Source organism: Chamaea fasciata, unplaced genomic scaffold (genome assembly GCF_029207755.1).
Source record: "Chamaea fasciata isolate MVZ Bird 193981 ecotype frontalis unplaced genomic scaffold, bChaFas1.0.hap1 SCAF_1, whole genome shotgun sequence".
Classification (NCBI taxonomy): domain Eukaryota; kingdom Metazoa; phylum Chordata; class Aves; order Passeriformes; family Sylviidae; genus Chamaea; species Chamaea fasciata.
The window spans coordinates 37,024,365-37,051,208 of record NW_027094086.1 but is presented as its reverse complement, the minus strand read 5'-3'; the positions used below and the strand labels follow the sequence as shown (position 1 = coordinate 37,051,208).

At 41.0% G+C, this 26,844-nt stretch overlaps 2 protein-coding genes and 1 long non-coding RNA gene across 6 annotated transcripts in view; 2 read left to right on the top strand and 1 right to left on the bottom strand.

Moving 5' to 3' along the window:
* CLVS1 (clavesin 1) overlaps positions 1-12,662 on the top strand; it is a 100,206-nt gene extending 87,544 nt beyond the window's left edge. The window contains exon 6 of the mRNA XM_066180674.1: positions 10,236-12,662. Coding sequence (XP_066036771.1) covers positions 10,236-10,323 — 88 coding nt within the window. The 3' untranslated portion in view covers positions 10,324-12,662. The remainder of the gene's footprint in view (positions 1-10,235) is intronic.
* LOC136287978 (aspartyl/asparaginyl beta-hydroxylase-like) overlaps positions 12,653-26,844 on the bottom strand; it is a 112,143-nt gene continuing 97,951 nt past the window's right edge. For all 4 annotated transcript variants that reach the window (XM_066180641.1, XM_066180632.1, XM_066180658.1 and 1 more), the window contains 4 exons: positions 26,331-26,466; positions 25,375-25,466; positions 21,411-21,544; positions 12,653-15,765 (listed from right to left, as the gene is read on the bottom strand). In XM_066180641.1, coding sequence (XP_066036738.1) covers positions 15,615-15,765; positions 21,411-21,544; positions 25,375-25,466; positions 26,331-26,466 — 513 coding nt within the window. In that variant the 3' untranslated portion in view covers positions 12,653-15,614. The remainder of the gene's footprint in view (positions 15,766-21,410; positions 21,545-25,374; positions 25,467-26,330; positions 26,467-26,844) is intronic.
* On the top strand, positions 17,091-21,309 carry LOC136288005 (uncharacterized). Its single transcript, XR_010720467.1, has 4 exons — positions 17,091-17,178; positions 17,636-17,711; positions 19,398-19,523; positions 20,871-21,309. It is a non-coding gene; the product is annotated as an uncharacterized lncRNA (long non-coding RNA).

Genomic DNA, 26,844 nt, shown 5'->3' with positions numbered 1-26,844 from the left:
GATGGTTCAATGCCCACAATGTGCGTCTCCTGCCTAGGCCGTGGGGAGTAGAGGGCTTTAGTAATTACAACTTTTACTTATGATCACAATTGTACCTGCACTAGGGCAATCTATGTCAAGACATGGAGCCAGGATTTGGAATACTGACAACTTATGCTCTCAGGGCTTCATCCTCCCTGCACTTGGCAGGAGAATTGGAGAGAGGAGGATTTAGTGGTGAGCCCATCTGGGGTTCTGGAGACTTAGGTCACTGGGATGGGAGCCACGAGGCAGACAGAAAGGTGAGGTAGGCACAAAGAACTGGAAGCAGGTGGGCTAGGACACACACTTGGTGGGCAAGCAAATGGCTGATGGAGACCAGGTTCAGTCTGTTGGGTGCAACCCTTGAGAAGCAGATCCTGCTCTCCCTCTCCCCCTGAGCCCCCGTGTCAGCCTGGCAAGTATCTTAAGCTGAACTTCACACAGATCTGTGAGATTGCACATTGTTTATTTTCAACCTGTCAAGCTATAGACTTTGGGGTCGAATTTCCAGAAATACTCAGCACTTGCCTACAGCAGAAATCTATGGGACATGTGCTTTGAACACACAAGCTGCCACTTAAGACTGAGGGCTCTGCAAAATCAGGCCCTCCGCACTGGGCACCCCATTAGAAGAATACTTGTAACCCTAATCTCACTGCATTTCAGCTCTCCACATGCAAAATGAAAATTAAAAGAAAACTGACTCTCACAGTCATGCCATGGCAGTAAATGAATTAGCATTTAAGAGGCACACAAGTACTGCATTGATAAATGCCACAGAAGAGCTCAGGAGGGAATTAAAAAAGGCTATCCTCAGAGCAGGCTTGGACCAGTGTGCAGCAAATGTGTCACACAGCCACACGCTGAATCACCACAAGAAAGCAATATAAAAAGCCACTTACTAGCCCAGCACTGTGTATGCTGAGCACTGAGGGAGGAAAGAGCCCTCTGAGCAAGAGCAGAGTGTGCTCCTGAGACTAGGGTGCAATGCACGGGTCTCAACACCCACACACACCTGGCCAAGTGACTGCTGCTCCCACAATCTACATTTTGGCTTTTCACACTGTGGTTCTTGACTTTCTACTTCAAATAGTACATCTGCAGGGTTGTTTTCATGCTGTAGTGCTGTTCCTGAAGGACAGGAAACTTTTGATGGATGGTGGGGAAGTAGAAAGACTGATCCCCTTTGCTCTCAGTGCTCTGTCCTCCCTATTACTGCCACACAGCAGTGAAGAGACCATGACTCAGTGGCAGATCTGGTTGAGATGTTGAGAACTGGAGTCACTGGAATGGGAGCTAAAAAAGGCAGACTAAAAGATGAGGCAGGACTAAAGGACTGGATTGTCTGAACTGTTGGGTAGACAGAGGGCTTGCTGGGCAAGGAAATGGGGATAAGCAGGAAAAGCATGAGTGGTCATGACAAGTGCATTTGTGTTCATGTGTGAATATTCAGAAAGTGTGAGAAGAATTTTTTTTACATTACCTGGCCTGAAATTCATTTTTTAGATATCGAATTCTGCACATTCTGTAATAGCTCTGCTGAATCTGATGTAAATTGGTGTTTGCTGCTGCAGTGTTGTCTTTGATCCTGTGACTAGGTTTACCATGTCATAAGTGACATCTTGGATTCCGGAGGACTAAGGGTCTTCCAGGAACTTCTGTCTGAAGCAGGTGCTCCTATTCCTTCTATGAGAAAAAAAAATCATGTGGAAAACTCAGTCTATAGCAGAGAAAGGAAATGGACAGGAAAAGCTCCCACCCATACCTTTCCCCTGGACTGAGGCAGGATCTTGACACAGAAGCTCAGAACACTTAGGAGCAGGAGATATCAGGCAAATCCACACTGATGAAAAACGACTGAGATGTGCACCCTAATTCCAAGGCTGATGGCACAAACCACCTCCTGTTCGGATTATTCAGGGATAGGCCCTGCCAGAAGAATCTGGCTGCATTTGCCCTGCATATGCTCTGGTTCCATCTGGGTCTTAGTGGCCTGAAGGCATGAGACTGTGTGTGCTGTGTCACATACTTAAGCATTTCTCTATGTTTATACAATTCAGAGTGTCTGCAATAAGCTGAGAACTCGTCATCACCCATCAGAAACCTGTTTTTACAGCAGGTGCCAAAGAATGCACACTGCGTCGTTGGAGAGTAGTGTGGGCTCTGGGATGGGTCAGGACTGGGTGCTCAGACAGCCGGGCCATGGTTAGAGTGGTGTAGTATTATCCCCATCCCAGTGTGTGCACACCCTGCGGAGAGCTTTGCTCAGGGTTTTTGGTGGAGAGAAGCAGCTGTGGCCAGCTCTCAGGAACAAAGGGGCATGGTGAGAACTGGCGGGCATAAGGAAGGATGAGGGGTCTTGTGCTGGGGTTTGCTTTGCAGCAGTTGCCTTTTTAGTGAGGCAGCTACTCCAAGACCTCTCACTAGGGTGTGCTCACCACCAGGGAGAAAGATGGTCACTCCTGGCACAGTGACCACAAAGTCAACATCCACTCGGGAAGTGCAGCAGTTTGGTACCACTGTCCTGAGGGCTGAGCTTTAGCAGCAAGATTATGCCAGAGTTTTCAGACTGCTTTTGCCCCTGACTCATCATGCCAGTGGATCATTCCCAGCCCACCTGGGCCCCTAGACATTGGTGCTGCTGCATCTCTTTGCAGTGCTTCAGTTGGTGTTCCAAAGCTGCCCTCTGGGCAGGTCTCTGTGGCACAGTACTCTGCTGTCTTAATGCAGAGCCAACACCAGGGTAGAAGGTGTAAAATTGCATTGGCAAGGGATTTGAGCAGGGCTTGTGAGCCTGGGCAGAGAATCGCATGCCCTGGCTGCTGCACTGAAGTTGTGCACTGTTGAGCAGGGTTTGCTTCACCTGCACGCACCACTTGGGGAGTATTTCCTTTCCAAGAACTTTCAGTAACAAAAGGGTACCTTTTGCCACAACTACTTCACACCTGTACATCTGCACTGTTTCTGTGATACCAAGGAGAAAGCCTTGCTTTTCCCACCTGGTGAAGCCATTCACTTGAGTAAGGTGTGCTGCACCCCCCTCTACAGTCTGATGGAGGGAGAAAGGCAGAGAAAGAAATGTCCCTCAGACCTTGTCAGCACAAACATTCACCAGTGTGATTTAGAAAAAATACTTATAATGTTCCCTAAAGGGAATGAATAATTGGGAGATGAACAGCCCCAAGGTACTGGTGAAATCTGAATGGAATTTAAGGGAAATGAGCAGATGGGTGGCGAGGGGTAGAAAACAGAGTTACTCAGTGTGATCTGCAGCGTGTCACACTGAGAGCTTGAACCCTCCTGAATTTAAGGAAGAAAACATTTCACCCTCATCTTTTCTTCACAAACTCCCTGAAAGGAAGCCCAGCACGAAGACAGCCTCACTCCTGTGGGCTGCAGCACATCAGCATTCCTGTGAAGAAGAGCATAAAATGAGGGATCAGAGAATTGGTAGAGGTCTCTTAAGACAAACGTGCTGTGATACACTGGCACTTACTGTTAGTTCAGCCCAGATTTTGTACTGTATTTTTTATAGGAAACAAAACTGATACCAAACAAACAGCAATTCCTGTGAGCTGATTGACTGCAGTTAAACTCTGAGAAGAGCCTTCTGAAAACAGCACAGCTCGGGGGTCTTCATCCAGTCTTCTTCCATGGTTTTTGACTGAATTGGCGAGAGTTGCATAAAAGTGGCCACACACATAAAGCCATCTGTTCTCTTAGACACTGATGTACATACCTATGCAGTGCTGTCATTTGAAATATATGGCCAGCCTGCTGGAGAAACAGCTGGGTATTGTTGATTTTCCAGAGTTCCAAATATTCTTGCTGAACAGTAAAACAACCATGGGGGGTTGATTGACGCTTTAAATGGACCACACTCAAATGGTACCTAGGGTTCAGAAGTGAGACTGAGAATTCGTTTCTCTTTCTGTTTTCATTTTGTTCTCCTAAGCAAGGTTACCTTGCTTTGGAATCTAGATTAGTAAAGTCTGTGGGCATTAACTTTTCTTTTAATTACTTCAGATTTAGCTCCTAGTCCTCTGTGATCATGTACCCTTACAAAAGCTAAGTCTCCCACAGGGATCATGTTAAAGAAAGACAGGCACAGTGTGTGCCAGCTGAGGGCAGTGACCCCATGTGTGTGATAAAAAACAATTGTCTGCTTGTGTTAAAATTTAAGTCAGCCAGATCCTCCACAGCCAAGTATCTTTCAAACTGGTTACTCAGAATTTTTAGCTGAGAAAGGAAGGAAACCAGAAGGTTTTGAATTCGATGTATTCATTTATAATTCCAGAGTTGCAGAACACACAGGCCAAGTGTCACATTTTAGGTGAGTACTGAAGGTAATATAGTGAAGGTGAATATGGAAGGTGTGAGGCAGTTGTGGCTATATGTAGCAAACATTGCATCATAAGTCATGAAATCTGTTCTCCCTGGTTTTAACAGATGAGAACTTATCAGCGCAGGGACTTGAATGTAGGTAACCCATGAATCATATGTTTATACCATATGTTTAGAACAAGACAGATGAATAGCACCCTGAGAATGTTTATTTCTCTGCCATTTATAGCACAGAGTGACCATAGATGTCTGATGATGAGATGAATCAAAACACATGTGACTAAAATGTATTGACAGGAGAAGGCCAATGCAATTTCTTTTTCCTGCATAGATGATTAGTTCATATCTAAGCTCAGGTCAAAATGACTTGGACGTTTCTTGAACAAAGTAGCTGCATTCATCCTGCAAAGTATAATTAAATGATTTTAGGCAGTATGATGGCCTCCTGGCCTCTATCTGTTACTCCAGAAGGACATGAGTCCTCTACAAGTCTTTTATAAAACTGAGAGTCATAACCTTCAGTTTTCTAATCAGTTGTTTTGGATACCCTACGGTGCCTTAAATGGCCGTGGATATCTATGTTTAGCAGCAGAATGTCATCCACCCTGTCAAGGCTGATGGCCCAAAGGCATAATTGACTTGTAAAGAAAATAGTTGCCCTGTCAGGATAGAGAAAGATAAATTGGGATGGTTCAGGAAAGTTGGTATTTCTGTGAGCACAGAATCACAAAAAGGTTGAGGAGAAACCTCTGGAGATCTTCTACCCAGTCCCCTGCTCAGTGCAGGGTCAGCTAGAGCAGGTTGTCCAGGATTGTGTCCGTTTGGATTTTGAATACCTCTAAGCATGAAGACTCTGCAACCTCTCTGGGCTATTTGTTTCAGTGTTTAAACATTCCCCAGAAAAAAAAAAAAAAAAAAAAAAAAAAAAAAAAAAAAAAAAAAAAAAAAAAAAAAAAAACGAAACAAAACAAAACTGGAAGTTCCTATATTTCCATCTGTGTCTGTTGCCTGTTCTGTCAGAGTATCACTGAGATGATTCTTTTGAGTTCTACTACTCCACCCCATCAGGTATTTGAACATATTGATATGGAAAGACAGCAAAACAGAAATGCTTTTGTCTGGTGCCATGAACAATGTCTGCTGGCCATGGGATACCATCAGAAGAGTATCCACTGCATTGACAGGGCCACAGCTTAAACCCTGCTTGCCAAACAAGTGAAGTTTTGTACTGCCCATTTACTATTTTAAATAAAAATGGCTTAAATTGTTGTGCAAGAGGGTGCTTTGAATGCAAAGATGGTTGCAATTTACAAAGACTAGCCAGGGCAAAGATACTTTGGTGTCTTACTGCAGTTTATTTTTCAATAGGAGGTTAAGATGCAATTAGATATACACACACCTTTTCAAAAACCATGAGTAGATTGTCTTAAAAATTTGAAATGTGGTTGTGAAGTCCTCTTAATAAAATGTTAATGCAGCTAAAACAGGTAGCAGCACTTCTAAAATAAGAGTAAATCTTAGTCCTTAGTCCTAGGCTCAGTCCTAAAGCCCCGCTAAATAGTGTGTAAACTTGCACATACCTAGAATGTGACTGCTTTCCTTGAACTGAATGTGTGTGCTAGATACACAAAAGCCAGATGAAATCAAGGGTAGGGTGCTTCTTCCAAATAGTATTTGCCTTATGTTAATTTCTACAGCCAAAAAATACAGGGGATCTCAGTGCTCAGAGCTGAAGGACCATGACTGTGAGAATGATCAACTCCCAGCTGACCCTGAACCTGTGCAGGATCTGCTGCTCTGGCTGGATCCCTGCTTATCTGAGGGGCCTGATGGGATTCATCTGAGAATCCTCAAAGAGTTACCTGACATCACTGCAATGCCTCTCTGGATGATTTTTGAGTGGGCTTGGTGATCTGGAAAAGTCCAGCTGACTGAAAGCTGGCAAATGTCCCAATTTTCAAGGAGGGCAAGAAGGAGGATCCTGGAAACTACAGGCCTGTTAGTCTCTCTTTAGTGCCCAGTAGAATTATGGAAACATTTATTCTGGGAGGTACTGAAAAACACCTGGAGGATAATGCAGCCATTGGTCACATTCAGCATGGTGATGAGGAGGAAGCAGAAAGTCTTTCTTGTCAAACCAGATTTCCTTCTATCATGGAGCAACCCGCCTAGCTGATCTAGGAAAGCCTGTTAATGAAATATTTTTGGAATTCAGCAAAGCTTTTGGTACTATCACAGTATCTTTCTTGTCAAAATATCCAACAATCAGCTGGATAAACACACCATGTGATGGGTGAGCAACTGGCCCACAGGTCAGATATCAAGGGTTTCAGTGAATGGAGTGACATCAGACTGGCAGCCTGTCACTAGTGGGGCTCTGCAGGGCTCCATCCTCAGCCCTGTGCTCTTCAACAGCTTCATTAACAACGTGGATGCAGGCCTTGAAGGAATACTTACAACAATAAATGGGAGGAGCTGTTGACTCCCTCGAAGGCAGGGAGTCCACATAGGGAGTTTAACAAGAATTCTGCACCTGGCATGGGGTAGCCCTGGTTGTGTGAATAGTGTGGGGAACAAGAGCTTGGAGACAAGTGCTGTGGAAAGGGACCTGGGGTCCTGGTGGATGGCAAGATGAGCATGAGTCAGCAGTGCCCTGGCAGCCAGGAGGGCCAACCCTGTCCTGGGGGGCGTCAGGCACAACATCGCCAGCTGGTCAAGGGAAGGGACTGTCCTGCTCTGCTCTGGGGGGGGGGGGGGGGGGGGGGGGGGGCTCACCTCGAGTCCTGTGTGCAGTTTTGGCTGCCACAATATAAAGCTATTAATGAGTGTCCAAAGGAGGAATGAGGATGGCCAGCTGAGGTCACTTGGTTTTTCAGCCTGGAGGAGATGGGGAGAACTCATTGTGATCTTCAGCATCCGTATGAGGGGAAGTGGAAAGGCAGGTACTGATACCTTTATTTTCCTAATCAGTGACAGGACCTGAGGAAATGGCATGAAGCTGAGTCAGGGGAGGTTTATTTTGGATGTCAGGAAAAGATTTTTCACCCAGAGGGTAGCTGGGCACTAGAACAGGCTCACCAGGGAAGTGGTCACAGCACCAGCCTGATTGAGTTCAAGAAGCGTTTGGACAACACTCTCAGGCACACAGTGTGACTCATGGGGTGTCTGTGCAGGGCCAGGAGCTGGACTCGATGATCCTGATGGGTCCCTTCCAACTCAGCATATTTTGTGATTCTGTGATTCTACAGTAACTGGTCAGTTGAAAACACTTTCTGCAACAGTAGCCTACTGCAAATCATCTTTTCTCTGTCATTAACTAGAGTGTAGCTATAGACTGCATTCAGGATGTTTTAGGCTAGTGAAATATATATCTTCTGCTAAGTTATTACATTAGATTGTGAGCTGCATTGATTCACATTGTCAAACTCCTTTCCTGACCATCTACATTTTTAATATTTACCATAAATGAAGAATATGGGAAAAAACCTATTTTGGAATCTTTTTCAGAATTGACTGGTTGTGGGGTTTTTTTTGTTTTCTGTATAAAAAGTAAGTTAAAAACAAAACTGGAAACACTTTTCAGCAAAGAAACCCCTGATGTATTTGGAAAATGGAAATACAAACACAAATCCTTTTTTTGTGATGTCTTAGAAAATAGCAATGATTGCTCAAACCATGACTGTGCCCTACAGAGAGATATCAAAATTGCTTATTTTAGGATAGTAATCTAAGCAGCTTTTAGCAGAAACAGAAAAGAAATTGTTGCTGCAGAGCTTGGTAGATACAAAGGCCTCAGTTGGATCCCTCTCCACACTATTCAGAAGGGCTGGGAATAACATTTGAATCTTTGGCTTTTGGAATTTGGAGGACAGGTAGGTAACAAGACATTTGCTCAGTGCTCTGGATGTTTTGTTTTTGTGTAGAAAGAAACAGCATAGGACCTGCACACAGAATTTGGGATTATGCTGCTCCCAAGGTGGTGTACATCCAAGTACCAGTATGGTGGAGAACCTGGTATCTTGCTGTTACAGAATGCAAGAATTTTTGAGTGTGTAATGACATGAGAGCAGAGATAATCAGCAGTGATCACAAATGGAAAATTTTTCAGATTCTTCACAGTTGACTTAGAAAAGAAACTTTCAGCTGTGTGTTGGGAAATGCTGCAAAGGATACACAACTTTTTATATCCATTGAAGGGCAGTGGGTCAGACAGAAACAATACACAGGTGACAAATATTAGTCAGGTACTATTTAATAATAATTTAATCTGGTAGTCAAAAAGAAAACAAAAACCTGATCATGTTGGCAGTTTCAATTCTGTAACAGTTTGAAAGCCACATCTTTATTTTTTGCTGCCTCATAGTAGAAATATGTAAATTGCCATTTAGCATAATCTTCCAAATCAGTTGCTTTTCTATATTAAAATGCAATCACAAATCACTATTCATGTCACATATCTATAAAAAATACACAGTGAAAACATTTGGGTAAACATAATTTCTTTGAAAATTATGTCATAAAGTCTTCCCATTAAGCTTCCAGTTTTTGTTATCTTTCTTTGGAGATTTTTTTTAAATGAAATTTTTTTATTATGCTTTATGAAAGCTCCAGGCATAAGAATAGGAATAATTATCATACAAGTTATTCACAGTCACGGTATTCAGTCGTGCAGTACCAAAGGATGCAATTTATTAAGGATTCTTATCAAAAGAGAGGTGACATCTAATCTCACAAAATAGCTAAAGCATAAATGAACAATTGGGAACTACAAATGCATCATGTATGGAATGAGAGCTACTCCTAATTCTAAAAGCTATCCATGAGAAAATGGGCTCTTTATAACAATACTATGCACTATGTGAATGCCTGGTCTGGATGACTCTATCCGTCCTTATGAGAAAGTTCCCTTTCTAAAAGTTCCAGATTCACTCGATCTTGGTCTGAAGCTCATTGTCTGCTCCAAAGTGGGAGGCAACTCCTAGTCCAAAACAGAGAAAATGGTGGATAACAAATCTCCGTAACAATAAATTCATCAGATCCTCCTTCCATAGCTCAGCAAGCAAAATTACAGCACACAGACCTCAGAAAATGAAAGAGTCTTGAATTTTCCCACAATTTTGAGCCCATTCAACTTTTGCTACTGCAAGAAATCATGATGATCCTCCTTCTCTAGTGTTAACCCATTTTTTCCCAGTTGGGATTTTTTAGTTCATTAATAACAAAGGATAAAGGATATGCTTCCTATCTTGAAGACAGGAACGAATTTAAAATACACTAACCCTGAATAAAGTTATTCTTCAAGGGTGTAGACAGGGAGACAAACTGCAGGACTGGGCACACCAGAAGCTCCCTCATTGTCATATTAACTTTGTCGTCTTTATTGGTCTTGGGTACCTCATGGAAGCTCTGCCCTGTAAAGCCCTACATCAGGAAAACATGATTTATTTTTATGTCTCAAGATTTGAGATTTCAACAAGTGCAAGCTGTGACTTGCTCCTGCAAGCACCTGTGTAAATGGCTTTGTCTTCCAGTGAGCAGCTGTACATGTAGCTTTGCCTAGGAAGACATTGAGCACCAACAGAACTTGTGGTATTGCAAGCCCAGGTCTTTATGTTGCTGAGCACGTCCAGCACTAGGGATAGTAGGTAGGCACTAAATATTTTGAAAGCATTTGAGATCTTCAACGACTCCCTTCCCTGCTTGTCTTTAAAGGAGTGTTTCCCAAATTCCTTATGCTTTCCACAGAAAAGAATTAAAAGGCCATAAAGATGAAAATGGACTAAAGCAAAGATCATAAAAAGAAGCAGGGGGACCCCAGGGAGGTGCTCCTGCAGCACTCATTGCTAGCATGTGTGTTTTTCTGCATTCAGGTCCCAGTCTGTGGTGGAAGCCGGCACGCTGAAACATGAAGACCAGGGGGAAAGCGAGAACACCCAGCCGCTGCTGGCTCTGGACTGAGCTCTCACGTGCCCAGCAGAGATCCATGAACAGACCTCCACCACACCAGAACCCCACAGAGCACACCACACACAGACACACGCACACACACACGCGTTTCGCTTGATAACAATCCTTCGTGTTTCCTGAGCAAGTAACAACTGTCACCAGCCATCTGTCCGTGCAGCCCACGCTGAGGAACTGAGAAACTTCTACTGACACTGCAGTCTGCCCATATACAAAGAATTGGATTTTTTTTTCCCCTTTGACTTGTGACATTAAAATATTGGAAATGGTGGGACTGCATTCTCTGTTTAAAGAAACCAGGGTGTCTTAATAGTGTTCCTGAAGACTCCGTCAGGGATTTTCATTTTATAGCAGTGAGGGTTGTAAGAGTTTTAAAGAAAAACATCCCAAATTTAAACTTTACACTGTAATCAGCAAGTGTAATCTGGGTTAGAGGGCAGAATCATCAGCATCTATAGAGTGCTTGAGTTTTAGAGAAGGATTTTGCATTTAAAATCAAACCCCAGTGCCAGCATAATGCCATTCAACATGACACTTTGTGACTGCCTCATCCACGCAACTTGTACGGGGGTCACATTTCAGTATCTAGCAAAAATTGTTCTTAACTTTTGAAGCCCTTCTAAAAATGTCAGCTAAGTGGAATGAGCTGTGTGATCAGCAGACACACACAATTTGAAATGCAATTAGTTGATTTCAATAATGATTAAAATTTCCACAGGCAACACAAGAGCCTATAAGACATGTGCGTGTGCATGTGTGTGCACGTGTGAAGCAAGTGGTTCCAGGGTGACACACTGGACAAATTCAGCAGTGATTAATGTAATGGTTCAATCCAAATTGTTTCATTTAGGTCACAACAGCAAATGAGAGCTCTGGAGAGCCATTTACCCCGTTCCCTCCTGCAGTCAGGGGAAAGTGTAGCCAGAAAGGTATGCGGATTGCAGATGCGGGCCATGGTTAAAATGAAAAAGGAAAACTTAGAATTAATTATTCAGTACAAGTTTCTGCTAGAAAGAAATGCTGAAGAATAGAAGAATTGAAATGCCAAAGATCAGTTTGTTATATCTCTGTTTGCTCTAGCTGCAAAGAGGGTACCTTCCCTTCACTGAAATGGAAACCGGATTAAAGAAATAAAAGAACAATCGTTATCAAATTGCATGTGCAGTGACTTTATTTTCTAAAACAGTTACAATCACTGTACACACTTTAAATCTTCTATTAAATTGCCATACATTGACAATTTACTAGAACAAGCAGTTGGCAACAATATATCAAAGGTAGCAGTGTAAACCATACATACAAAATGAGATGATAATGGGCACAAGGGGTTTTAATGTGCACTGGAACACCCACTGAATTCTCAAGTGTTAGGCTGAAGCGATGATATAGTTCAAGTGGACATGGCCAGCCTTAACAGATGGACTAACAAAATACTGTCTTTATCTACAACACCGTTTTACGCCTGCACAGGGCAGAAAGGACATCCTGCCAGATCCTATCAACACAGCTGGGATTTATCCACTAGTTTTTGTACAGAATAACCTCACTCAGAATAACCTCTTAGTGCAGCAACATGTCATTGATACAAAGCCTGGCCTCCATGATAGAGAGGCAGTCTTTAAGGCAGTGGATGGTCCCAGCAAGGCAACACAGGATTCAGAAAAAGAAGCAGAAGCTTGCAGGAACATTAAAAAAATAAGATGACTGAGCCCACTTATCTTTTGGGTTACTTTCATTCCCCCCCAACCGACATCATCACCACCTATTACTGGAAACAAGGATGTAAAGTCCTGGTAGCAGTTCCTTTCTCTTCTCTCACAGGCTCACAGAGACTAAAAGGCATTTGGATTTGTCAAAGCGAATGTGCTTAAAGCAGAAAGTAAAAACCCAAAGAGACAAAAAAAGACAGACATTTGCTATTATACTGCAGCATTGAGGAAGAAATACTTTGGTTTGTGATTTTTCTCTATTAATACACTTACCCCCACTGCCATTGAATCTTTGTGATGATTTGTTACAATCACTGTTCATTAAAGTGGGTCTTGTCCTGCCCAAGAAGTGCAAATACCACTGAAATCTCGTGGATTAAACCTCGCAAAGGATAAATTATTTACTTTCTTTAACTATGTGATATGAATAAATACATATGATGCCTTGTATATAACTGTATGAAGCCTGCATTTAACCATAAGCTCTTACACTGATTTTGTGCAAGCAAGATAGAGGCAGGGTGGAACCCACCTCCTGACATCATGATGAATACATACTGTGTTACAAACTATATTGCCCTTGTCTGCCATTTCCTTCTGTAAATAAATCTAACAAAAAAAAAAAAAAAAAAAAAAAAAAAAAAAAAAAAAAAGCAAATTGCAATGGATTTCCATTGAAAAAAACACTTCCATTCACTTCTTCCCTTGGCATTTCCAATGCTGAAAAGCTTTTTCAAGACAGAATACCATTTGGCAAACAGGAGCACCTAAAACAATATGTCAGTAATTCACTGCATCATTTCTGCAGTCTGCTCTTGTATCCTCCCCATGTATAGAGCTAATCCAGTAACTGTACCTAACGAAATTATCCACTCTCTGCTCCCTGACAGGTGGGCATAGAATAGATTCACTTCAGTGTTGCAGGAACACCTTGTCTTATTTGAGGCACTTAAGATTTTTAAATGGCCAATGAATCACTACACAATCTAATAAACAGCGCTACTCTGGCACACACACATCTTGGGAAGATTACTTTTATCTATTTGCCAATTTTATTTATTCACCAATTGCAATTGGACAAAATAAAGTATGAGCCTTCAAAGGAACAATGAAATAATCTGAAGGATGGCATGGATTTTCAGAAATAAAGCTTCAAAGCTTTTACCACTCCTTTAGCATTTACTCTGAGCTATAGAAACTAAAATGCAACATTAATAAAAATATTCCTAAACCATCAATTTTTGTTTAAAAAGTTCTTGATTTTTTTCTTTACATGCACTGTCTTTAGAGAATTACCTTATAATTTGTACTGCTTGATCACTTCAAAAGGTATAAAATATAGGCTCTGACTTGACAGCTAACAGGATATTAAAAAACATTTTTACTCTTTTACCCCCCACAATAAGAAGTACCTTATTTCCAGTTTTGCATGATTCTCCAAATGATCTCCAGAAGTATTTTTATATTTTACAAAGTGTGAAACTTATAAATCTTTACAGCTTTTCATATTATTAACTGAGAACTTTTACTTTCTTGTACGTTGTATATAGTTTCATAATTATTTTTGATATGGACAACACGTTAAAACCTAATTATCTTAGCTGTCTAAAAGTGACTCTTGATAAGACAGGGTTTATCAGTTTAATATTCAAAAAAGGAAATTAAAGTGCACACTTCCAGAAACTGGTTACACTAATTTATGGTGCAGTCACCATGTGTTATATGGCATTACAAAATTTAATTACCTAGTAAAATACAAAAATCTGAAAAGCATTCAGTTTATGGGAGTGCAAAGCTCTTATCTGCAGTTTGCTTCAGCAAATGTGACATTCAGGTCACGATACTCCAATGCCTGATGTAGACTCTGCAGTAATAAACCACTGAGTACTACCCAAATAAAAACTGTTCTGTGTCTTTTGGACAACAAAGTCAAAGCTGCAGAGACTAAGTAACCTCAGTGTCTCCTTGCTTAGTGTTTGTCACTCACAACCCTCAGTAATGATGCCCAGAGCATCCTAGCACACCTGTCCACACCCAGCTGATGCTGTGGGTGAGGAGATAACAGCCAGCCATAAACATCAGCAGTGCAATCTCTGCTCTCTCTCTCCTCTTAGTGTTCTCTTACAAGTTAAAAGTGGGGGGGTCCTGCACTCTCCATATCCCATTAAACAGTACAGACCCAAAAGATCTGCCAACTGCTTAAACATCTAACTAGTTTTCTTTCCTAAAAATAGGCCTTTTTACCATATAGTAAATTCTGTTTGGCAAATACAGAGCATACTGTAAACAGTACTGGGATCAGGCTACTTCAGCATTATGTCACATATTTCAAGACAAGGAAAACACCATTAGGTCAATTAGAGGATCATTCTAGCTGTCTGTAGGATGCTGGCAGTGAAAGTTAATATGACTTAATAACCTGAAGCTCTTTGTCTCCTCTGCATTCTGGCAGGAAACCAAGTTGGACCTTGTCCTTCTGCCCAAAGCACAAGAAATTCTTCATATATACTTTTTTTCGGCTGAATGAGCACCCAAGGGCAGCCAAGGAGGAGCCTCTGGAAGGAGGGGCCCCAGACCCTCACTAGGTAGAAAAAGGATATCACACCTGAAGATTTTGTAATGATAGGAGAAACAGCAGCTCACTATATAATCCTAAGAACTGTCAAGTATTTTAAGATCTGAGCCTAAAAATGTCAGATTTGCTCAACATTTTCCAAAATCACATTATCAAACTGAAGGTCATCTGCTAACTAAGAGAACTTTTCTGTTTTAGAAGAACAGAAGCTTCACTAGGCAGCTATTATGCAAGTTCCTGTTTACATTTCCAGGAAGGCAAAAGAAGGCCACACTTGGCAAAAATGAAATTTGTTCATAAGCAGTGTTTTCCTTCTGCTGATAGCTAGAGATGCACTTGTATATATATATCACCTTTTTTAAAAAACAGTGGTTAATTAAAGAAGATTTGTTCATAATTAAGCTAGAAAAATACAGTTACTAAGGTAGAAAAAGTACAAAACACATATAATCCATTCACATTATCTACAGTGATAACACAGGGACATGTTCTATGCCTAAAGCAGCTAACATTACACCTGCATACTGACTTTCAAAGTTGATTGTGTGCATGTTTGCAAATACCTTACATGTTGCTTCCCAGACAGAAGGCCAGGAAGTATTCCCTAGATGCAAAATCATAGATCTTGTGCCTGAACATAGTGGAGCAGGTGACTGACTGACTGGTTTTGTAAAAAAAATACAGGCATGGCAAGAACATCTGCACATTCCTCAGTTTGAAAATCCAGATCTATTGCTTTTTGGCTGACAACACTTGTGTTTTCAGACTTGCAGCCAGAAAAACAATACACATCAGTGCTGTATCAGTATGAAACAAAACATGGCTTCTCTTTTTTTTTTTTTTTTTTTTTTTTTTTTTTAACCAAGTCCACTCTGATTGTAGAACGTCATCTTTTCTTAGCCTTAAAATGCTTGTATATTTTGTATGCTGGATAGATCAATCCTGTTTTCATACTCCAAAGGAGTTAATACTCCCCTGCTCCACACCTCAGAAGAAACCCCCTAAATGGCAGGAAGGGTACGTCTCTGTTGGGCTGTTAACTCTGGGTGCCAAACATCCACAATGAATATCAGGCGATAACTTTGAGCATCCTGCCATACTTCATGCTCGAAAGAGTCATCAAAAATAAGAACTTTCCCTTCTTCCCAGTCTCTGAAAAACAAAAAAGAACATACTTTAGTGTACGACTTGAAGTTCCATGGAACAGGTAAGCTGTAGATCAGCTCTGAAGATGCTCGTTGACATACGAGAAAGATTTAAACAGTACAGATTGCACAGTCAAGATTTCACTGCCTAATCCAGATAGACTGGAGTATGGGAGCTTTAAATAAACTACAGAAAGACCAGTCTAATGCACCTACATATTATTGAGGGATCCTTCCCCCTCATTTCTGCACAGTTATGCTCACAAACACATTCAGACATTTATATGTTATTTATTATACTCTTAATGACTTGAGTCCATTAAGCAGGGAGTAGGTATAATACTGGCGTGATAATCCACTTTTCTTAAATTATAATCAGATACATTAGTGATGTACATAAGTGGGGGAATGACTAGTAACATGGTCATACAGTTCAAAAAGAAATTACTTTGAATCAATCTGCTTTTTCTAAAAATCAGACCAATGCCTTTGGACGGTCATGTGGTCCAAGCCTCTGTTCACAGACTCACTGCAAAGTTAGATCCAACTTTGAGGTTAGATGAAATAGGAAAAAATCCACTAGTGAAGAACATGAGATATCTGGAACCACAGGCACTCTACGATCTTACTGTGAAAACTCCCTTTTACCTAGATGAAAGTTCCTTCACTGACACTTGTGTTCATTACCTCTCATTCTACAACTGCACCTCTCTGAAAAGAGTCTGGCTCTGTCTTCCTCACAGCCACCCATTAGTAGTTAAGACTGTAACTAGGCTACTCTTTAGCCTTCTGGTTTCCAGACTCCAAACCAGTTTGTTAGGTTTCTCCTCCTAATCATTTTATTCATCCTCCACTGGAGTCCCTCTAGTTTATCACTTTTTTTGTTCTAAAGTGTCCCAAACTGGACCAGTACTCCATAGGCAGTGTCTTGAATGCAGAAGAGAGGAAAAAAATTGTACTGCTCAAACTACTTCCTACAAATTTACTAACACAGTCCAGTACACAGCTAGACTTCATCAGTACAAAAGAAGATTATAAATCATGTTCAACTTGGCCCCTAGGGTCCTTAAAGCCCTTTTCTGCCAAGCTGTTATCTAGGCAGTCATCACCCAGCCACTACAGCTGCAAGGTGTTTATCTGTTATCAGCTGCGGGGCTTTGCATTTGCCTTTGCTGAACTTCATCACGTTTCAGCTGGCAGCTTCTCCAGCCTGCTGAGACCTGGATTCATAATTTTGAAAAGAAGTTTAACACCTGATTATACACCTCCAGGTGAGACTGGATGAATAACAGTCAAGGTAACAATGGTCACAGAAACATTCCTTCCTAAAGCCACTCTACCATGAACACACACTCAATTTTTTTAACAGGATCCCTCAGGAGCTGAAGCAATCCAAGAGGATGGATGCCTTCACAGGGAAGTAAGCACTATGAAAGTAACAATGGTAAAGAAACAAAGGCCTTTTCCAGCCAAAGATGAAAATGCATTGCTTAAGCTCAGTCAGCTGTATTCATTTACAGAGAAAACAATTTTCTTTTTTCAAAAACGAGGTGAAAACTAGGTTCATAGTTCCAATTAATCTCTGTATTTTTAATTCAACAAAAGGAAAAACTAACCATCAAAATTGATGGGGTTGTGCTGTAATGTTCTGAAGAGAAATTGAAATAGGATCACTTGAAATAATCAGCTAAACATAATGTAAACAAGAGTACAGAAACTAGAAAGCATAACATAGTAAAAAAAAAAAAATTCACACTGACTTGCACATGCCTTTAAGGCCCAGATAAACAGCCTTTTGCAGGTTTCAGATATGATCACGTGGGGGTTTTTGCTACCACATCAGTTATCTGGTAACAAAAATATTGTATGTCACACAGGCCCTGAGTTACTGGTACTGCACTAAAGTTATATTGGTTCTATTAAAGTCCATGGGAGTAAACCACTTGCAATGCGGTAAAAAAATTCAAGACTTTGGGTTGTGTAATTGGTTTGGTTTAGGGTTTTTTGGGTTGGTTTATTTTTGGTTTTTTTTTCCTGGGGTTTTTTGGAGGAGTTGATTTTGGATGGGTTTGGGTAGGGTTTCTTTGGGAGGTGGTGCCACGCATGTTTGGTGGGTGTGCTTGCGGCTGGTTGGGGGATTTGGTTTTGCTTTGCCTGGAGCAGTTGAGATCTAGTGTTGTTTTTCTTGTTGGAGGGGGGAGTAACTGGATTTTCAGTTGGTTTAGAGGGTTTTTTAAAGTTTTGTTTTGTTTTGTTTCTGGTTTTGTTTTTTTGGGGTTTTGTTTGTTTTGTTTTTGGTGGGTTTTTTGTGGTTTTTTTGTTTTTTTGTTTTTTTTTTTTAATTAAATCAAGCCTGAAAAGAACTGCTCTAAATAGCCTGAAAGTGCAACTCAGTTAAGGACAATAAAAACCCAGGCACCCAGATGAAGTAGCTTCAGAGGTTAAAACCCAGGATCTATTATTTGCATCATAATGAGATTGGCTGTTTTGCACAACAAAGAAAAAGTCATAAAGCTGACAGGACTATTAGCCCCTTTTGAAAAGGCTACAAACCCCACTATTAGCATGCAAATAAATATTTTCAAGAAGCCTGATGGTGAGAGAAACACTTCTCAGTGGTAACACAGGGACCATATTGTTCTGGTCTGGTGCTGAGCCACTTTGGGGTAGTTTCCAGATAATTTTCTATATCAGCTCTAGTGTCACCTGTTAAAAGTGAGATCTCACACTGGGTTCGGCAGACTGGCTGTACCTTCACCTTCATTCAACAATACAAGAATCTTCCAAAATACATGTACAGATATTATGCATCATGAGAATTTCACTTAAGTTTCTGCAAATTAACCTTGTAAGAAATAAAGTGGGTGTACCTTCACCTACATTTCAACATAAGGTTACCTTCCTTGACAGCAATGTTGGATTATGATAACTGGATACTATTTACCTACCACTTTTGTGCATTATACCCTGCACTTTACAGAGCTGGGACATCAAAATGGCCAAGTGACCTGAAACGACCAATGCTCTACAGAACAAGAAACATACAATCATAATAGTTTGGGTTGAAAGAACCTTTAAAAGCAAAACCTGCCATGAGCAGGGACATCTTCAATTCAGTCAGGTTGCTCAAAGCTCTGTCCAGCCTGACCTTGAATGTTTCCAGGGATGGAACATCTATAATCCCTGTGGGCAATCTGTTCCAGTGTCTCACCATGCCCTCTATAAAACGCTTCTTCCTTATATATAATCTAAACTGACCTTCTTTTAGTTTAAAAGCCTTTTCCTGTTGCAACCCATCTGATACAAACTGTCCCAATCTTTTCTAAAGGCTTCCTTCAAGTACTTAAAGGACATCATGAGGTCTCTCTGGAGCCTTCTCAAAGCCAAACAATCCCAGCTCTCTAAGCCTTTCCCCATAGCAGAGGTGTTTCAGCCCTCTGATCATCTATACCAATTCCAAACAGCTGCAAAAAACTCTTCTGCAAGTGAAGGAGTGAAAACCAGCACTACACAGCGCTGATTTGCCTGTCCATCAAATGATGAGTTGCATTGTCACTCTCTAAACAGACATGGTGGGTGGCACAGAGGTAACCAAGCATGAAATTCTCATTGTTTCTGTTTGCTCTCTCGCGCACACAGCAGCGGCACAGGAGGCCAGAAAAGGCATGATGCTAACCTTCCTCTTCCAGCCAGCTCTCCTATTGGAAACCACCAGTTTACCACTGCTCTGAACCACCAGGAGGAAAAGAATGGAAATTGCTCAAGGTAAGTCCTCCTCCTGGCACCATTCCCTTTGACAGTAGTTCACACACCTCCTCTGCCAAAGGGGAACGATATATAAAAGCCCTTTCACTACCAGCAGCAGACACTTTGACTACTTCCAGGGAAAATCTCACCCTTGTTTCTGAATGCACAGTTCTTGCTGTAAGCAACTGATCTTAGCGCGTTTCAGCAGAAGCCGTAGTCAGCTCTTGAGTGTTTTACACGTGAAATGAATGTGTCTGGACAAGACTGACGCAGGTTCTGGAACATGGACACTGACATGCTCAGTGTTCTGCCTGCAGCAGCAGGCATTTTTCTGCTCTTGACTTAGAGGCAGTGTTGCTACCAAGGAGGTAGTTAAGTTCATTCCCCACAGGATTATCCCTTCTGTCCAGGTTAAGACAAAGAAGGGTGACAGCCTTATAACAGGTGGTGAGCTGTGGACACCTGCTCTCCTGGCAGCAGAGCAAAACCACTATTTTGTTCACACCAGCTACTAAACAGCCATCTAATAGTGACACCATGCAGTCACCACCATTCTGAACTCACATTAATGTCCTAAAGTGAAAAGACTCCACGCCTCTGTATCAGTCCTCTAAGGCAATTAGCTACCTCTCCCTCACTCAACTTGTTTTGAATATTGGATTGGAATGATGAAAAAAAATGTCCATCACTTCCTAGATGTAGGTAGTGTAGGTTGTTACACTGACTCTAAGCTACATGTTGGCAGGAGAGTATAGTAAGAACACTTTCTGTTATTAACAGCTGGATACTTCTATCCTCAAAAGTTCCAAAGATTTCCAGTTGTGGTTGTTTTCAAATGTTATCAAAAGAAACCTCCTTTGCTATGTATTGCAGTCATGCAGACAAGAGTGCATTTTATTTCTCAATATCAAATTAATTATATTTCTACCATTAATTACATTGTTACATTGAAAATTATTCAAAATTAACACTTGTTGCCCTCAGAAGCTGCAAACAATACAAGAATCTTTCAAAATACATGTACAGATATTAAGCATCATGAGAATTTCACTTAAGTCTCAGCAAATTAACCCTGTAAGCAATAAGCAGTATAGTTAACACTACATTTTTCTTTCTGTGTTTAATAATATAATACAAAAAAACTTAGCACATTTTCCCATATTTCTAAGGGGAGTATATGCCCTGATTGCAAATGTATAAGCTATTACATTTAATTTTGTTTTGGACTGAGATAAACCTGACTTGAAATTTACTATAATTTTTCCCTAATGAGTAAGAAATTTCACTTAAAGCACACTTTAAAATAAAAAATAAAACCAAACCAACCCAAAAACTGTGTAATTAATTGGGCCTAAAACTTCCTAGATGTCTTCATCCTGAGATCAACTTCAACTGGAATATTTCAACTGAATTATAACAAATAATACAAGGAGGCTTCTGCCAGAAGTACCATGGTGTTCTGTCACAGCAGTGAAAACGCAGGTATATCTTAGTCTTAGCTTCTGCCAAAGAAGCAACGAATTCTAAGTCTCTCCGAAATCAAAATACGTACAGAAACTCTGTTGGCAGCAATATTAGGTTGGCATTGTAAAAGTAAACAGAGACCCCATTGACCAAACCCACTGTTATTTCCATTCCATAGCAGAGAAGAGCAGGTTTGTCTCGAAAGGTTCTCCTGGCAATACGTTTGTACCACGAGTCAGAGTGTAAACTGCCTTTTTAATTAAATATATTACACATCTTGGTCATCACCCTTTTTTTTTCTTCTTTTAACTACATGCAGTCCCATCCCTTCTTCAGTCTTGAGGAAAGTGAAAAAAAACAAAACAAACCAAAAAGACAACCAAGCAAGCAACCCCCTCTCCCCACAAAACAATAAACACCCCCCCAGCATTGCAACCATACCTGTTCTCTTGGGCACACCGTATTCTGCAGCCTTCCTTAGGGATCACCAAGCCCAAATGCATTCTCAGCCGACAATTGGTGGGCCCTGTGTGGGGCCAGACATGAGTCCCTGGGTGCATGATAGAATATTTGATCTGCAAGAAGAGAAAGGCACAGTTTTCAACACATTCCATTTCACAACTGTGCTGCTGGGAGTTCAGAACTTCATTTAGTCTCATCCTTGGTGATGGGGGAAAAGTGTAATGCCATCTTTTGTTTGAGTTTCAGCAGCAATTCTCTCTCATATCCTAAAGGCATTTAATACTACAAAACATATGTCTTGTGGTGTATGAAACCAGGGGTGTGTTTGTGAGTGAAAGCACACAGTTTTAATTTTAAATAAAATAACCAGTATTTACATTTCAAACTGAAAATAATGATCTTCTGTCTACAATCAGAAAAAATACCTTCTTTCCTATGGAAAGGCTTAAAAGGATGGACAATAGGAGACACAAGGCTTGTGTTCACCAGACTGGCCAGCCCCTCTCAGATGACATGTTTGTGGAGGTCACAGTCAGCCTTGGCTGTAGCAACCATGAGAGGGTGGAGTTCAAGATCATGAGAGGATGGAGAAAGTAACAAAGCAGAATTACTACCCACAGCTTCAACGGAGCAGATCTGGTATTACTCAGGGATCTGCTGGGAAAAATCCCATGAGAGAAGAGGGGTCTAGGACAGCTGGTTGATTTTTAAGTAGTACCTTGTCCAAACTCAGTAATTCCCTATGTGCAGGAAGCAAGGCAACCCAGAAAAAATTGAAACACAAAAAGGAGGTATATAGGAAGTGGAAACAGGTTCAGGTCACCCAGGAAGACTGTGGAGACACTCTGTGCATGGGCAGGGATGAGGTTAGGAAAGTCAAAGCTCTCCTGGTGCTGAATCTGGAAACAGAATTGAAGGGTAACAAGAGAAATTCCTACAAATATCTCAGCAATAAAAGGAAGCCTAGGGAAAACAAGCCCAGATACTAAATGTGACAGAATATCTGATGACAAAGGACATGGAAAAGGCTGAGGAACTACATGTCTTCTTTGTCTCAGTCTTTACTGGTATGACTGACTTTCAGGAGTGCCAGGCACCTGAGACCAGTGAAATAGACTGGAGCACAGATAATTTATCTTCTCTGGAGAAGGATCAGGTTTGAGAACATTTAAATACACTCAACAACTTGGTTCATGGGTCCTGATGGGATCCACCCATGAGGCCTGAGTGAAATGGATGACATGAATCCAAACATAATCCACACAATCTTTGAAAGGTCACTGCTACCAGCAGAGGTCCCTGAGAACTGGTAGAAAGGAAACATTGTTCCTATGTCCAAGAAGGGCAAGTAGGATGGTCTGAGGAACTACTGTCTAGTCAGCCTCAACCCTTGGAAAGGTGGGACAGAGTGCATCCCCCTCAGCAAGTTAGCAGATGATAGAAAATTGAATAGGAATGGCCAATACACTGTGCTTTTTTTTTTTTTTTTTTCTGCCTTTCATAAAGACCTTGGCAGGATGGAGAAGGGAGGAAACACAAATCTTAAGTTATTTGGCAAAAAGAAGCATAAAATTCTGCACTAGGGAGGCATGCACCAATAAAGGCTGATGGACAACTGTCTGGAAGGCAACTTTCTAGAAAGAGATTGTGGGATCTTCACAATGCCCAAATTAAACAGGAGCCAGCATTGCAGCAAAGCCACCAACAACTTGCAGGGCTGCATTATGGGGAGCTCCCCCATCGGGAGAGGTTATCCTTCCCCTCAGAGTTGGTGAGACGTCTTAAATGCTGGACCCAGTTCTGTTCTACTTACTGTGAGAGAGACATGGACACACTGGAGCAAGTGAAGGGGTATAAAGGAGATTAAGGGATGGGACAATACAAGGGGAAGCTGAGGTAGTTGGGACTGTTCAGCCTGGAGAACGTAAGGTTCAAGGAAGGATCTTATCAATGCATATAAATACCTGATGAGAAGAGTGAAGAAGGCAGGCTCTTCTCAATGGCATCCATTGAAAGGCAAAGAAGCAATGGACACAGATTGAAACACAGGAAATGCCATTTAAGCGTAAGGAAACACCTTTTTTACTGTACAGAGGAACAGGTTGCCCAGAGAGGCTGCAGAGTCTCTGTCCTCAGAGTCATGCAAAACCTGGCTGGACACAGCAACCTGCTCTAATTCATCATACTTTGAGCTAGGGGCTGGACTAAGTAATCTCCAGATGTCCCTTCTCACCTCAACTTTTTTGACTCATTCTACAGCAACTCAGAGAACAGGAAGTGTAAATAATGTATGACAGTGATGATAAGCACCTTTTCAACTGAGAAATCTGCACATTTGGCTGGGACAGAGTAGTTTTGATAAATCTTACAGATAAAGGTGTTGCATGCTCTCCAACTGCTAAACAAAACCAGCAGAAGACAGCACATGCCTCTTGCTTCAGCCATTCTTGCTGTCTGAGGTTTCAGCTTACTGGCAGTTTCTTATGACAGCAAGTGATGAGCTCCAGTGGCTGTGATGAGCACAGATCCTCCCACCCAACTCTGCTACGCCATGATGTGTTAGACCCTAACGCAATGCAAACAACTGGTGATGCAGGATACTCACTAATATCTGAGATAAACAATTTCTTAATGCTAATATGCCAGCACTGAAGACTGATTACTGTCATGTACATTATCTGCCCATGCAGATCAGTCTGGCTATGTCTGTGAATTATATCTATGTGCTGCGCTCAGGTGCTATAGATAAATTGTTCTAAACTACCAATGAGTTGTACTATGGCTGCAATGTAAGAAATGTCCAGAATTAAAACTAGCTGTGATACTTTTAGTTTACTGCTATTTTTAAGAAGAATGTTATAATTTTGATCACTTCCTATTGTTCTATACAGTGTTTCAGCAGCACTGAGCAGGTAGTTGATTATTTTAGATTTCTTTTATGTTTGTCACTACATGAGGTGACCAAAGCATCCAAATAGCCTATCCATCATAGAATTCCTTACCTCCTGATTGTGTTTGTTCCCATTGCTTACAAGTGTTTCCCTATGTGAATAGGGATCAGCTGATATTTTAAGGTTTTTTTAGCAGTAACATCCGAGTCTTGGGTAGCATAAAACTAAAATTGCCCTAGGCATCTCATAATAGTGAATGTAAAACTTTAGAATCCTAGAGCATGACTTTTCAGATTATTTTACACTTATATGTTCAAAACCTGTGACTACAGCTACAGCTGTAAATATACAACATTTATGCAAACCATATTGTGATGATAACATGTAGGGCACCAAAAAATGATGAACAAAACAGTAACTCTCAAAGAGAATCTGCTCTTAGGGACAGATCCACTTTGGCTCTGGACACGACTGAGAGCAATTTTCTTGTAGCCACACTGAGTGTGGTGACTTCTCATCAGTTATATTCACTGTAACCAGCCTTTGCAACCAATCAATGAAACAACAGCCTTGTTCATTCCCACAGCAGTAGCCACCCAGTGTAGTTCTGCATATCAAAAGCAAGGGACTGGTCAAAAAGATGAACACATACACTCAAGGGTCCGAATTAGGGCTACATTAGCACTCTGCTTTTCAACTTTTGCATCCTTAATTTTGCCACATGAAGGATATTCTCATGTAGTCATTGCAGACATAATATAATTACCCAGAAAAAAATGAAAACTTATGTCCTACAGAGCCACTGCAGGTGTATTGACCCCTGCAGGTCTATCCTGCATGATTCAATGAGGTTAACTGATAGCTGAATAGTCATCGTAGGCACTTGAAACAAATTTTGTTGGCACCCATGCTCATGGATGTAAAATTTCTTTCTTTTACCTTCAGGAAAGAAGCATGTGGCAGCACTATTTGGCTCCCACAAGGAAACCAATTTCCACAAAATCACCTGCTCCCAGCATTATGAATTTGCAAAAATGAAGTTTGCCAGGTACCTGCCCTCTTCTGCAGCCAGTAGCTTCCGGGAATCTTTCCAATAAAGCACATGTTTTTGGAACACTTTTACAAGCATTCTCATTTTTTCTTCCTAGTGAAAATAATGGATAGAGCATTGGTAAGAGCAATGAATGAACATTTCCATTTTCTGCTTTGAGGAAGAGCAACAAAGCTGCCAAAGATCTGACACTGAGAGACAGGTAAATATTATTATGCCCATTTTACACACTAGGCAGCCTAAGTACCTCCATGTTGTAATATCATAGCAGCCTAGACATTTTACTTTTACATTATTTGTGAACACCAAGCTTTCTACCATTTAAAAAAGTGTTATTTTAAATGTATAATCACTAATGTGGATGCATAGGGAAAAAGAAGATGTAAAATGCCCCCAGTATCATAACATTTCAACATCAGATTACATTTTGATATAAATTGCTTTTACTATTTTATTTTGCAGTACTATTTCATTTGTGGAGTTTTATAAGAATTTAAGGTCATTCCAAGAGTTGGGCCTCCCAGTGCACAGCTCAGGGGCAGGCAGCAGGCATATTAAAGTCATATTCTTTTGCTCATACCATTTCTGAATGACAGATCTCTCCTAGCTGGAAACACAGAATTGAGGATGTGCCTTCTCCCAGGTCCCCATCTTCCCTCAGGCTGATCTGTACTATGCAGGTAAAGAGTTGGCAGCCTTGCCAGAAGAGGAGTGCACTCACTGAGCAGTTACAATCCTCAAGGGACCCTTAGAAGTATTTGGGGACAACATGGTTTAGAATAAAGAACTCCTGTTCGTTGTCACAGGAGTCCCAAACACTGTTTTATCAGTTCCCTTCCTTTGTACGTACTGATTATAAAAACAGTTCTAGGAAAAGCTGTGTTTCTACTCCTTATTACACTATGTTAATCTGAGATCATGAAATTGAGGTAAGAGAAGAAATACAGAATGTTTTACCTTGTTGCCATAAGGTAAACTGGCTCCAGTCTCCTTTTTCCCGTAGGTTCTCATCTTCAGGCAGGAAGAGGCTTCTTTTTTTATCCATCACAGCAAGACCCTCATCCCGAATGAGCTTCCAGTTTTTCTCTAGGGACTATTGTGAGAGCCATGTTAGTGCACTGAGAAATTACTGTGTTTGGCTTTAGTACCATTTTTATTTTTTCCTGCCATTATTAACTTTTTTTTATTATTATTTAAAAGCAATAAAAGAAAGTGTTCATTGTTATTATCAACTTCCTTTAAATTCAATTCACTTCTGACATGTTAAAGCAGGAAAAATAACTTTCACACCATTCTTCAGTTTCAATTACACTGGGATTGTCAGATTTCAGCAACAGCCAGCCTCTTTGCGGATGAGGCCTCACTTTGACTTGCTTTTTGATGAGCTTAAGGGCTCTTTAAGTGATCATTTTGCATTGCAAGCTAAATGTATTGATCTTCCTAAATGCGTAAATGCAGTGCATGTGACCTG